A 14,339-nucleotide genomic window follows, 5' to 3' on the forward strand; every position below is an offset into this window, starting at 1 on the left:
TAAGAACACAAAATCCATTAAAATATACACCAAAATTCTCAGCCAAACCAATACCGTGGCTTTATTACTCAAAAGGTTTGGGAAAAGAACAGATTGGCTTTTCTTAATTAAGACTGTCTTTCCCTGGCAGATTAATTACCCAGAATTCATTGTGAATCTCTGGCTCCATGGATGTTATTGATCCAGTCAGGCTGCTAGTCTGCTTGCAGGGATCTGCCTGTGATCCTCCTTCTGTGGGAATTTGGGAAGGAGCTGGCTGCAAGTTATTAATAGAATTTGGAACAGGTTTTTTTCCCTTAACTCATTAAATCAAAATGCTAGACAGTTGCATAATCTCGTGCATCTCAGTAACAGCAGCAAATACCATCATAAGCCCAGAGAAAAGTATAGAAGTGTGGAGACAGATGCCCAAGGCAACAGAGGATTTTTTTCTGAAGAAGTGAAGTAATGGAATTTTTTTACACATGTTGGGTTCAAATGAAGCCCAGGACAAGGAACAGGATTGCTGGTTGCCTTTATGATGTCCATATGAAGTATAGAGTGATCTCACCGTAGTTACTGGTGCTTGTGAGTTCAGACCCAGTGGCCCACTTGCTGGTGGTGATGGAGTGCTGATGGGAAGCCAGAGATATTTTCCTCTACTGTGTGGAAGAATAGCAAGTCTTGGCTTTCTGTAGGGGGAGACTGAGACAGGCTGCAGGTCAAGTGGTGGGAGAGGAGCACTGCTGTTTGGGTAGCTGAGAAAGACAGTTCAAGGAATGTCTCCTGGGTGTGGAACTCTCCCTGTAAACCATCAGTTGCTTGTTGTGTGGGGTCATGAGTGATTCCCTTTCATACATCTGTTACTTTGGAAAAGATAATGGGCACCAACAGCTTTGGTTTGTTGAGCCCCTGACCTCCTTCAACCTTGCAAATGGCTTTTTAAAGCCTGAAGCTTCCCAGTATGCTGTTTCTTGTTTGCTTTGACTGCCAGGAAAATGCTTTAAATGTTTTCAGGGATGATTTCTAATCCAGGGACTGTCCTTTATCTGAAGGCTATATTTCCATCAGGCCAGCTTGTTGAGGATTGTGGCTGTACTTGCTCCATTCTGCCTGGGTACTCGGCCTCTCTCTACCTTCCTTTTCTGTTTCCTCGGGATTCCCCCTCCCCCACTGCAGTCTTTAAACACAAAAACAAACAATTCCCCAAACCTTCAAAAGATGCTTCTGATACAAGATGCACTGTAATGATGAGAGGTCTCTGCAGTACCGTGAGTCACAAATGGTGACAGTCACAGGACTAGTTGCCTCCCTGTTTAGAGAGCAGCGTATTGCCAGGCTTCCTTCACACCCTTGCACTTTGCTGTTTAAAATGCTGTTTTTTCCCCTTAGAGTTTAAAAATTCAGGCCTGAATTTTCAGGAGGTAGCAGGAATTCCATGGCCCTAAATTTGCCTAGAAAGTGTTTTGCTTAATTTTAGGAAAAGCTGAACAGTATTCTTTTGGGATTCCACCTTAAAAAAATCCCCTGAATTACTTCATCCTATTCACAAATTCAGAACAAAAACTGAGAATAGGAGACAGGTTGCAAGCAACAGATATAATGAGCTGTGGACCATAAGCAAAATTAACTGCAGGGCTAAGATGTTTGGTGGTTGAAGTCTCATACTGATTGTGGATGGTAGGAGAACTTCACAAATCCCTTAGGACCCTTCTCCCCTTTTCAGGAAGATGAGTGAGGAAACCACTGTTTTGGGGATGACATCTTGTATTCAACCTAGGCAGCCTAATTTACTTCCTCTGTTAATAAAGTCAGGGGCAATATGACTGATTCAACTGCTGGCTACCTTACACATGCAAAAGAGGGGTGGGTGATTTTTTTCTAACTTTAGAGATGGGTGTCAATTTAAAATTGAGACACTGGAGGCCAGTCAACCATCTCAAATCATGCTAGACAGCTGTGTAGGCAGTTTGGTGCTGAATACAATTGGGATGAATAATTCCTAGGAGGTACCTGTTCTTCTCTGTTGATTACTAAGGCAGCTTAGAATTTGACAAGTGGCCTTTAGATGTATAAAGTTGGGTGTTGGGTGAGCTATAGATGCCTACATTAAACATGTACAAAGGCAGGTTGAAATACATGGCCTTAAGCACTGCTCAAATAGAGGTGGTTACTGGAGACTGAGGACAGACACAGCTTCCAGGGTCACTCTGTGTGGTATGAACAGAAATTACTCCAGATCTGGCATCCTTGACCATCACAAAACCTTATCTGAATGGAAAGGACAAACACATGGAGTGTATGTGAAAGTGAGAATCTAGTGAAATGATTTAGCCTGCCTTTAGTCTGATTGTAGCCTTGAAAATGATCCACTAAGCTCTGACCTGAGACTGCTCCAAAGTCCAGTAAGGCTTTAGTGATGCAATAAAGTTTACAGCGTACATGAACTAGAGGAGGCTGTGGGCATTTAAAGAGTGTATGTGAGTTTATGGATGTCTGTTGTTATTTACTGCATTAAATAACCAGGTAATTGTTTACATTGATTAATCAGTGCTTGTTGCTCCCAGCTAAATTAAAAATGAGAAGGAAGGAAATACTTTAATTATTCTTTGTAAGATGTGCAAGTCTGTGACTTTGTCTTGCCTGTATTCATGGGGCTACTGTCGTCTGGTTTTGGCAATATTTGACCTTGTTTACAGATGTATAAGTAACTGATCTTGATAATGAACTAACAGTGTTTCAGCTAGGCTACCATAACAGCCTGCAAACAAGCTCTTTTCTCCTGCAAATGCAAGGTAACTAACTACATTTCCACTATGACTGATGCCAGTTCATCAAGCAGTAAGACCATGCATGTCAGGAGTCCTCACAGTGTAGCTGTTCCTCATCCCTGTGTGTGCCTGTAGCAGTGTGAGTGCCATCTCACACGCCTACTCCCGCAAGCATGACACAATGTAGGTGTGCAGATTCATGCAAACTTTGTTGCAAAGATGATGCTTTAAGATTAATGGCTATTAACTCACTGGGGACAATGGCTTTTTGGTGGTGGATGGTAAAAATAATGGCTTTTGCAAATCTTGCAGTAAGACCAACTCAGTTGGCCTCACAGAGATGATCTGCTTACTGCTATCCTCTCCTTTTGCTTCTGGATTGTAAAATCAGAAGATGTGAGTGCTGAGATGATGGCAGCACCAATGCCCCAAGGGCACAGTCCTGATCCTATGTGCCCACTCAAGCCTGAGGAAGAATCCTGCTTATTTCAGTCAGGTTTATGTCAGGCCCTTAGATGATCTCATTCAAAATTAATAAACTGGTTGTCTGATAGACCTATATTACCTTGGGAATTTTATCACTGTAATTGCAGACAGATGTTAGCCGTGTTCTTGGGGACTGACATCCTCTGGCCATTGAGTAGATGGCTGTTGTGTCACTTCTGGAAGCAGCCAGCAACTTCTGGATGGAGGACACTTGTTCGCTGTTTGAAATTTTCAAACCAGGTTATTTTCTCTTGAAGATTTAGGTAAATATATTATCCGGGCAGATACTCTTAGATTGATGGTAGGTGAGGTTTTGAAATTTTCACCCATTTCTAAACCAAAATAGTTTCATGTTCCCAGTTGTTAAAACTTGTTCGTGCCACCACCTTGCTTGAAATTCTTTTTACTCTCAAGCCTGTGATTTTTTGCAATTCTGCTGTGAATTTTGCAGCTTGAGCTCAGATCCCAATGTTTTGGCAACACTCCCGTCTGTGTGCGAGGGAATTCAGGCTGCAATATCACTCAAACCTCCTTGTTTTACAGACAACCTTCTATCTCTCCAGAGCAACCCAGCGTTTCAGCACCCTTGTTCTACTGAACTCCACAGAGCTGGTGAAGAACCTCAGTGTATTGTAGCTGCTACAATTCAGCAGAGCCCTGGCTGGCTGCTGTAGAAAGTTACTTCTGGTCTGAGCAGTTGCAGGGCATATTAGGATTTTTAGCAATGTAACTGTGTGCAGAGAATAAAACGAGCCCTGGGAGGCCTCCTTGAATTAGAATAATCTGTTTTGGGAAGAATAATTGAGTTACAGGTAAGATGGTGTGTGCAGTCTTTTGTGCTTGCCTAGCATGGGTGGTGCAGCTTTTTGTCAGTCGGGGGTTATAATCTAACAAGAGAGGTGTTTGTCAGGCTGCAGTCTGTGAAAGATCCAGTTTTGGTCCTGGACTCACAGAAAGGCTGGTCGGAGAGAAGCCTGTGAAATCTGGTCTGCCAGTGTTTCATGGATCCTTCCTCCTTTCCCTGAGGATCTTCTAGGCCATTTCTTGCCTTCTTTTCTCCAAAACATCAGCATTATGGCTGCAGTAATCAGTAGCTGCTACCAGCCTTTTCACACCACATGCCTCCCTTCTCTCTGGCAGTCCTATCCCTCTTTTCTATCTGCTGCCCCAGCTCCTGCTCCCACTGTCATATCCCCTCCTCCTGTTTTTGTTCTCCATTTCTCATTAGCACAGCTGTTTCTTTCCAAGCAGCTTCTTGTCCTGCCCTTTTCCTTTTCTCCATTTGTTCCCTTCTCCCTCTCTGTATCTCTGTGTATTTCAATAGACATTGAAATAGACCTATATCAAAGAAAAAAAAAGAGAGAAGAAAACTACTTATTTGGTTTCCAGAGGGAGGATGAGGAACAGACTCTGCTCATCTCTCCAGGGCAGGATCCTCACATGTGCAAGTGTGGGAAAGTTCTGGGACCCTTTGTCAGAAGAAGAGTTTTCAGGGATACTTGTTACCATCTTTTGTGAACTCTATGCTTGATGGGTAAAACACTGCCCCCCTGCTTTCTTTCTGAGCAGAATTACTGTGTGTCTGGTTGCACTGGGCTTCTAGGCACATGACCTTGAAAAGTGATGCTTTGGGTATTCAGTGGTGACTACAGAAACAAGAGGCAGCCTCAAAAGACCTCGTGGGGTACAGCTTGCTGTCGTATGCCCAGTGTTCAAGAGAGGAGCTGTGGATCTACCTACTTACTTACACAGCTATTTGTGGAAGATAAAGCCCTGGAATAAGGACTGACTCCAGTAACTGCTTAGATGGGAGATGTTAATTGGCAAGTGCAGCTCTGCGTTGTCCCTGGGAAGGCTGTAGCACACCAGAGTGGAACTGAGAATGGCAGTGCATTTCAGTGCTTGCCTGTACTTACCACAGCTGCCTGAAGCTTCTCTCTTCCTCATAGGGAAGGTGTTAAATATGAACCTTATAGTGATGTTTGAAAAACAGATTTTTGCAGTTTAATGTCCTAAACAAATGATAAGTCAAAGTGCTAACACATTGTGCTATGTGCGCTAAGCCATGGCATATTGTTCAAATCCTTTACATGAAGCTTTGACGTCTGACATCTAGGCAGAAGATGAAAGCTTACTGTATAAGGCCCTGTGTGGATCGTGACCAGAAAGAAAGTGATTTTATTGACCAGGAATGGCAGTAAATAAACAAGGAAGGAGGTAAGTTTCACAGTGTGTGATACAGGTTAACAGAGGAGAGGAAAAGATTAACAAGAGTCATTCATTTGTTTTTTTTATTATGTATATTTTCATTAGAAAACAACCTTGAACACCCAGGAATAGTTTTCTAATAAACGTAAGCTCATGAAGAGCACTTGGAAGTTTCCATTCTGGGTTCAGGAGAATGATGGGACAGTAACACAGTTGACATGGTCATTCCTCTTGGTCAACCTCTCCCTTGTGGCTGATTGTTTCTGACATTGCAGCCCTCTCTTCCCCGTGCTTCCTGCCCTGAACAAAACCAACCCCCCCTTCCCAACCCCACAGACATCTCTGTAGAAGTCTCAAAGAGAGTATTTCTGCATGGACACACCACTGATTCATCTCATCCCTCAGTGAACATAGTGATTTCTTCCAGACACAACTCAGGATCCCACCAACAGACCTTGGAGATCCATGCAGAGACACTGCTTCCTCTACTGGGCAGACCCTGTAGTAGTGAAGGATCAGACCATAGTCCTTGGGAGTGATTTCAAAGGGACTTTGCTGAATTAGCCTACTGGGGACTCTGCCAGCTGGGGATGAAGATCTAGGGAAGTGTTCTTGCCATTCCCGCTAGCTGCCTTCCTTCTTGCTGTCAGCCTCCCAGGGGCAAAAATTCTGAAGGGGTTGATGCATAGGTATGGGCTGGTTGTGCTTCTGGAATGAGGAAGTCTTCCTCCCCAAGCCTGGCCTGCGTTGCCTACAGAGGGTTTGTTTATAATGGAGAGATGATGTGTATGAGTTAAAAACATCAGGGACAAGGACATTTTGCTTTGCTACTGCCTAAATCTGACAAAGATTCTTGGTCCCCTGTGATCAGGGCAGACCTCACCCAGTTTTACCACCATCTAAAATGCAAGTGCTTTGTCCTCACTGTGTTTTTGGCTCAGGTACATCATCCACTCTAGTTACCCTGAGGCTAAGAAACAAAAGATTCCCCAAGCCATTATCCCACAGCTCCATAGCAGTGAAGGAGATGCTTGACAGTGTTTGCTCTTCTGGATCAAGAGACTAAACTCCATGAAAGAGGGTTTTGCTGGCCACACTAGTCTGGAGGGATGGAAGGAAGGTTTGTGTGCCTGTTAGCAAGGAGTAGAAGGGCTGTTTAAACTCCCATCTCAGAGAGATGCTCTACCGTTTAGTAGCAACAAATCACCCTTTTCCAAAGGAAAGCAAAGATTATGGAGTAGTGAGCAAAAGGGGAGGGAAAATATAATGTCAGAGAACATCAAATTTTGTCTCTCCAGCTGAGAAAGAAGATCAGATGGGTTAGTTAGAGGTCTGTTCATCCTTTTAGGAAAATGGCTAAACTGAACTTCTGTAATGTGTCGTGGAAAAACTTCCAAAGTGTGGCAGGCTGGATTTTAAAGGAAAGTGGTCTTGTAATGAAGAGCAAAGAGCAGAGTAGCTCTGTCACCAACTTGAAGTGTGAAAGGATGACGTAGGTCACTTGTGGGTATACACTGGGCATATGCAATTCCTGTGATTATTGGTATGAAAACTTACATAAGCTGATAAATGCTCCCACTCCCCAACAGTGACTTGCTAACAACCTGCTAACAACAGGTTGTCACCCTGCCACAGGGGAGCAGAACGGGAGGCAAAACATCTCTGCCTGGTGCTGGCTATCCCATCAGAGGGAAGCTGTGATCCCCTGCAGAAGGTTACGCTCTAGGAATATTCCCTGGTAATGTGCAGACTCAATCACTGAGACTGTGAGCAAGCAAGGAACTGAATATGGTGTCCTAATTCTGTTTGGTAAAGCAGATCTTGATGCAAAACATATGAAGAAGCATCTTCCTCTAGTACCTCTTCCCTGTTATTTAATTTTTTAAGTCCTGGATATCAGACACCTTTTAAATTCTTTATTTTATTTTTATTTTTATTTTTTCCTAAAGATACTTGGGAAAAAATGGGCTTAATAATAGGAAGTAAAGAATCTGGTAAAAATACTGTCAATGTGGTTTGGAAAAGAATTTCTCTCTGAGTCCTTGCCCCTGTTCAGAAATCCATCTCTTCTCAAACAGTTGTGATGGTAGGTGTTTGTGCTTTGGCATCATTGTGCTTGTCTGAGTATGGCTCAGGTAAGTCTGAGGGGTCTTCAGTCTGTTTCCCACTGCTGGAGCTGAGCATCTGTTTTTCACATACTTCTGCATTAATTAAATGCTATACAATCATGAGCAAGAACCAGAGACAGGCCAGAGGTCACATAAAAGCATTTCCCTATCCTGTCTTCTCTTTGCCCAAAGTAAAATCATATGCCATATTTTCCATACAGCAACTTTCTAGCTCCTGTCAAAACTTATTCAATACAGTTACATATTCTTTATTTATTTTTGTTTTTCTTGTCTGTATGTTTTCAGGATAACATTTATAAATATATATGCATATGTGTACATATATTTTATCTTGAAATTCCAGTTCTGGAAGAGAAAACATGATTCTGTCATCAAAGGAGAAACTCACCCACTGACCTGGAGGTAATTTGAATAATGAACTAAGATAGTTTTTGATGTTTGTGTAAACAGCACAGAAGTGTCAGATTCTGTTCTCCTTGTATCCAACATGATAGATGTGAGATCAAAGATTGCCTTCAGTAACTGCAGCATGTCAGACTTGCATTATTGAGGGAAGTATTCATAGAGTCATCAGCTCATTGCTGTTGTATGGAAACCAATTGATGTTTTCACTATATCTCCTTCAACGTGGACGAAGAGGTGAAGGTCAACGCAATAAGCTCCTACAGTTGTTTCTCATCTCAGGATGCAAATATTTGCCTGTCAATTAAGCGAATTTGCCTGTCTGGATACATGAAGGATGTAGAAGACTCTAAAACTAGTCTGTGAGGAACCCTGTGTCCATATGTTCAGGAGATCTTAAGGACTGGAACCTAGGGATGGCCGAGGGGATGAGGGATCTGTTGGCTCAGGAATGAGGAGGAGCAGTCAAAGGTGAGATGAATAGTGGAAAGGAGGTCAGGATACTCAGCCACTAAGGCAATTGCACTGGTGATTAGTTCTCTCCAAGTGCTTGAGTAAGAGGAAGGAATAGGTCTTCTGGCCACTTGTTCTCACAACGAGATGTGCTGAAGTCCTGGTGGATGAACCACAGGTTGGAAGTGCTAATGATGCAGCCTCCTCCTACACTGAAGAGTAGCAGTACTTCTCTTTGTTTTCCTCAAAAGAAGAAAGATTATTTTGAGCAAAGATGCTGGAACGACTGACCACCATACATGGGCAGGGGATGGCCTTCAGAACTGGAAAGTCTTCAGAATTGTCCTCCATCTACAGGCATTGGCTCTGACATTTTACTGCTGCTGATACAAAGGCTTTGAGAAGGATGAGGGACCCAGAAGACATGAGTAGTACTGTCTTCTGGAATAAAAACACAATGGACAGCCAATGCCTCTCTTAACTCAAATCTATGCTGCTGACTTGCTCTTTCCTTGGGTCATCGATCATGGGAAGGTAAGACATAGACATGTCCAGCATCTTGCTTGGGAAACCACAACAGGGAACACACCTGATTTCCTTGAAAAACAGTCTGTCACTTCTGATGTTTGAAATTGAAAACCAAGTGTTAGTTGGGTATATGGGTTTTGCTAGCATTATAGGGTTTTTTTGTGGCAACCAATGAAGAGCAGGCACTGAGATTGGCAAAGTGAATATATATCAAAGAGGACCGACTCATGGTTATGCAGTTTGACTATAATACAGACTCTTAACGGTCCCTATGTCCTCTGACGGCCCTTGGCTTAGTGCATGTGCTTGGGCCATTGCAGGCACAGAGGAGAAGAGTCTGGACTTGGCAGTGGATATTTAGCAAGAGACTGGATGGCAAGAAGGGAGCTGGAGGCCAGCACTCATGTTTCAGTAGGCAAGAATAGCATTGGCAACTGACACAGAGCAAAACACCTCTGAAGAACATAACCAGAAGAGCATTACCAGAAAGACCTGTCAAAAGTGACCGAAAATCAGGGGACTATCAGAAATCACAAGACTTGACCAGGACCACACACACACGATTTCTGATGATGGCTGAACACGGTCCTCCACATTGACCACTCCCAAAGGGTGTTGGAGGACCACAAAGCCCAAGAACTGATGGGTCTCCACAGTGATAGGACCTGGAATTTTCTCCACTGGGAGAAACAGCTGCCAAATTCTGTAAGCTTTGTTTGTTGGTGGAATCTGACCTGTCAGCTTTATAATAAAATACAGAGAATGCGTCTTCAGGAATCCAGCAGACCAGACTAGAGGAAAGCGGTGGGGAAGAAGAGATGCCTCCTGTAGTATAGCTCTGCCCCACCTCTTCTGTCTGCTAGAATTTCCCAATATACAACATTTTTCGCATGTCTCAGGAGCATACTGTATTTATTTGCACCTTTTAAAGTCCTGCATAGTAGCACAAAGGGGACGGCACAACGAGGTTGTGGAAGGTGAGAGAACTGGGCTATGGAAGGAAGAGACTCTCATCAGTATTTCTGCCATCAGTACTTTGGGGAGGAAAGAAAAAGAGAATCCAAAACCCCAAACCCCACACTAAACTTGCACTTGTTCTCTCAGGCTGGCAGCCTAGAAGTTCATAAACTCAGAAGTACCTTGTTCTGGAATAAACTGTTCTGAAAACAGTTTCCAATGGCTTCCCCGAGTTTGCTTTGCTGGTGGCAGCCCTTCAGCTCCATGCTGGCACATATATGAAGCTCTTTCAACAGGTTTTGACCTTCCTTTAGCCCCTCTGCCCAACAAGCCAGCTAATGACATGCTTTGTATTGCACAGAACACATACAATCGACAATTCATAGTGTTGTTTAAATATTAAACAGTCTAGACAGGCTTTTGAGTCTTACGCCACCATGAGGAGGCTGAGACCATACCCATCTCTGAAACCGGGCTGCGGGATCATTTGCACAGTAAGACAGACAATAAGACTTGTATACATTGCCATGCAACAGAAGAGACCCCGAACCGCCAGCCCTAAGTGGAAAGTTTATTTCTAAGCACAATATATGGAAAAACCAAACCAACAAACCCCACGGATATAGAAAACGTTGTAGCAAATCCCTGGTCAAGTAGGACTTCCATGTCTGTCACTACCCTGCACCTCACAGCTGCTTAAAATGTCATGCAATGGAGGAGAGGGCACTCGGACGACACCCTCCGCTTCGGACCGAGGAAGATCTCCAAGCAGGAGAGGGCCGCTGGGACTCCCGCTGAGTGAATTCGGACTGTAACCAGCAAAAGGGCAGCGCTGCTCACCCCCACCACACGCTTCGTGACTACGAGTGGTAGACTTAGCGCTCCAACAGGCTTTACCAACGTGGATTCTCACAACACCCCTGTGAGGTAGGTACGTATTGTTATTCCCCCTTTGTGTGGAGGGGGGGACTGAGCCAAACAGCCCAAGGCTACAGAGTCAGTGGCAGAGCTGGAGTGAGAGTATGCAGAGTCCTGTGTGCTGAGGACTAGATCACACCACTCTTTCACGGCAAGTTGTGCTTCTGACCTCATAAACTTTTAGCCATTAGCCAAATTAAAGGAATTTGACATCTCCATATCAAATGAGCAGAGGGCAGGGAGGGAAACAACATAATGTCTGACAGCTGTTCCTTTGTCTGTTTATGCTTCCCCCTTCCCAAAACCACAATTACCCATCTCTTGGAACGAGGACAGCTTCCAGGACAGGCATGGGGGTGAGAGGCTGCTTTGTTTGCTGGCTTTGGCCAGGTTTCTCTCTACTGTGCATCAGAAGCTGTTCTTCCAGAGGCTGTTCATTGCGACACCTTCATTCTGGGGGTAGCTGCTTTTAGAGATGATTGGAATTTCCCTTTCCATCTCCCTCCTCCCACCAATATCCCTTCCCTCCCTCTGCCAAAAGCATTCTTTGGTAGATAGTAAGATTGGTCAGATAAAGGTACAGTGGCCTCAGAAACCATGCTGTTTCACATGGGTCCTCAGTAAGTCAGCTTTCTTGGCCAGTGTTTCACCTCCCACATTCTCTGCCAGAGAAGTATCTGTTCTGTTGCATTCTGATATTCAAAGGGACACTGTCAAGTAACTGAGGTGAAAAATACCGCCTGCCTTAAGATGCTAACCTCCATCTTCAACATTGCAGAATGGCTGATGAGTTCAAACCCAGAGGCTGAAGCTGGACACATTCCCCAGTCCAGAAACACCTGACCATGATGGCCTCGCTGCTGAAGGAGCTGCTGGCTCGCTTTTGCCCTGGCTCCAGTAGAAGCTATAAATGGTACTGGTAAGATGACAGAGGCCAATCAGACACAGCCATTGTGCAACCTTGCTCAGCACTTCTGCAAAATGGATATAGTGTGGCTGAAGTCCTTATATTTATTGTGGGGGGGGAGCTGGGTTCAGGCTTAGTCACTACGGCCTCATTGTTTTGGGATTGCTGAGCTGTTGCTCCTCAATTAGCTGATCTCCATGTTTTTAGGGTTTCTGCTCTTACACGTCCTTTGTGGCAGCTGCACTGGCAAAACAGCTCAACCCTGTAGAGTTGGGACATACCCTGCATGGAGCAAGGACAGTTGGGAGGACATCAGTAACATGGATTTCCTCCTGTTACAGAAGGTGGGGAGGAGAAGGACAGAGATGGTGAAAGAAATTGGGTGAGTGGAGAGAACGGTACGTGCCCAAATGGAAAAGGACAAAATCGGTAGGGAAAGAAATTTTATTTTCAAGCTTGTAAGAGAATATTACAAACAATGGAGAGTAAAAAAAGCCCAAACCCTAAAAACTATTTTAAAAGTACTTGACAGTGTCCCTTTAATATCCACAAATGATTCAGTCATTGTGCATTGAAAGAGAATGTTCCTGAAGAGCAACTGGTACCTTCGAGGATATATCTCCGAGAAGGAGACTTATTAGAAGTGTTACATATTCGATCAGCAGCTGTGCTCCCTCTTCACACTAACTCTCTCTTGAATGATTGAATGGAACAGACTCTGTAATAAACTAACAGACTGGATGTGAAAGGCTCAGCCTACAAGACTGGGTGAGACTGTCGCAAATTGAGCAGCAGGGATACAGACACCAAAAAAAATTAAAAAAAAAAAAAAGTACATCTCTGATGCATGAGAATCTGAATCAGTGAGGAAGCAGAAACCCACTGAGATGGGTCAGCTTCTTGCAGTCAGAGTAAAATGGAAGGAAATTAACCTGGAATGTCTGCATGGAAAATGAGGTGTGTGAGTGGCAAGATTTGGATGCTGGATTTGGGGTTATGAAGTCATAAATCACACCAGTACTTGTGCTTGAAACACCTGTGGAACGTTTGTACAAAATCTGCCAAAAATGCCTATAGGTTGAATAAAGGTCATGGAGCACCCACCCCCCTCCCAGTTCCACCCTCACAAACCCCTTGCCAGGAACATTATGAAAAAACCTGTTTTTTGGTGAAATCTGGGTATGCCTGGGTTTTGTTAGTTTTTCTTGGTGAGATGATTCAATCTCTCTTTCTGTAAATCAATACTGAAAAATCCCCAGCCATTTCACTTCAGGTATTCTATGGTAAATCAAACAAGGCTCCAAAGTGACTCATGAAGCAAAACAACTCATAGCCCTGGTTAATCACAGTCTGGAAAATAAAAATACTCCAAATATTTCATTCCCTTCCTTGTTTTTATAAATCTCACACTGTGTGTGTGTTTGTGTGCACGTGCGTGTGTGTAGGGGGGGTGTGTACAGAGCGTTACCTATTCCAGGTAATAGGATTTGTAAGACATGCTAAACCATCTGTTCCTCTGCTTCCCCAGAACTCTGCCTACTCAGTTTGTAGTCTGTATTGCACTTGTTTTGTTGGTTTTTTCTTCTTCTTTTTTTTTTTTTTTGTGATTTGTGTATTTTTTTTCTTTTTGTCTTTTTTTTTTTTTTTTTTTTAAATTTTTTTTGTTTTGTTTTAACTGGCTGGAAAACATTAACCTCTTTAGCATGAGTGTGCAGCTCTCCCTCCACCTGCTTTTTTTCCTCAGCTGGCCAGGTGCCGCCTCTTATATCTTGTGCAGTTACCAAATAAGAAAAAGAAAGGAGGGTGGGGGAAAAAAAAGAAAGAGAAAGAAAAAGGCACACCATGCTTCTCTGCTTTATGAGTTCTTTGTCTCCTCCGCTTCGTGTTAAGGCCTCCTGAATTCCTCGGCTCAGACCGTCGTGACCCTCATGACGAGCTCTCTGTTACTACTAGACTGACTCCTCTGTTCGTGAGGCCTCAGGTGGCTGAGTATATGCAGGATGGTGTAAGCACAGTGGTGGTCAGAGAGGGTGCCTGTGGCGTGGCCAGCAGCCCGTGCCGCGCTGTCGGCCGGAGCAGAGTTAGTGGCTGTACCACCAGTGGAGGACGAGTGGGTGGTTTGGGACGAAGGGCGCTGATTTGTCCTGGTCCCTGTTTTTTGTTCCTCCATGTCCTTCGTTTTGTCATAGTTCAGCACTTTCCACTGCTGATTGACCGCCTGCCACCGTTTAAAAATCCGGTAAACCGAGGGCCCTTCATGTATTATTAGACCTGGATGGAGGGAAGGGGGAAAGAAATAAATATAAAGCAGAAACAAAACTTTAGAAAGAACCATAAACCTACCCCAGCATCGTGCCCCCAGCTAGCTGGTTAGCTCAGCTCTCCCTGAGCCGGTGTTTATTCCATGATAAATCATGTATTTCAATTACCAACTGGCACAGCACCAGTGCTCCTGCTCTGCTGGATCCCTTTTTCCTTGAATTAAAAGGATTACAGCTTTATTTCAGCAATCAATAAACGGATGGTAAACGCAGCAGAGTGAGTTACGTTCTTAGAGCAAAACAGTATCGTTTACCAATAAATGCCCAGGGTTTATCTATC

At 43.9% G+C, this 14,339-nt stretch overlaps 1 protein-coding gene across 2 annotated transcripts in view; it reads right to left on the reverse strand.

The window, feature by feature from the left end:
- Window positions 1-5,513: 5,513 nt before the first annotated feature.
- Window positions 5,514-14,339, reverse strand: part of MARCHF4 (membrane associated ring-CH-type finger 4) — a 108,208-nt gene continuing 99,382 nt past the window's right edge. For both annotated transcript variants that reach the window (XM_065841344.2, XM_065841343.2), the window contains exon 4: window positions 5,514-14,009. In XM_065841344.2, the coding sequence (XP_065697416.1) occupies window positions 13,648-14,009 (362 nt within the window). In that variant the 3' untranslated portion in view covers window positions 5,514-13,647. The remainder of the gene's footprint in view (window positions 14,010-14,339) is intronic.

This window comes from Patagioenas fasciata, chromosome 7 (assembly GCF_037038585.1).
Source record: "Patagioenas fasciata isolate bPatFas1 chromosome 7, bPatFas1.hap1, whole genome shotgun sequence".
Taxonomy (NCBI): Eukaryota; Metazoa; Chordata; class Aves; order Columbiformes; family Columbidae; genus Patagioenas; species Patagioenas fasciata.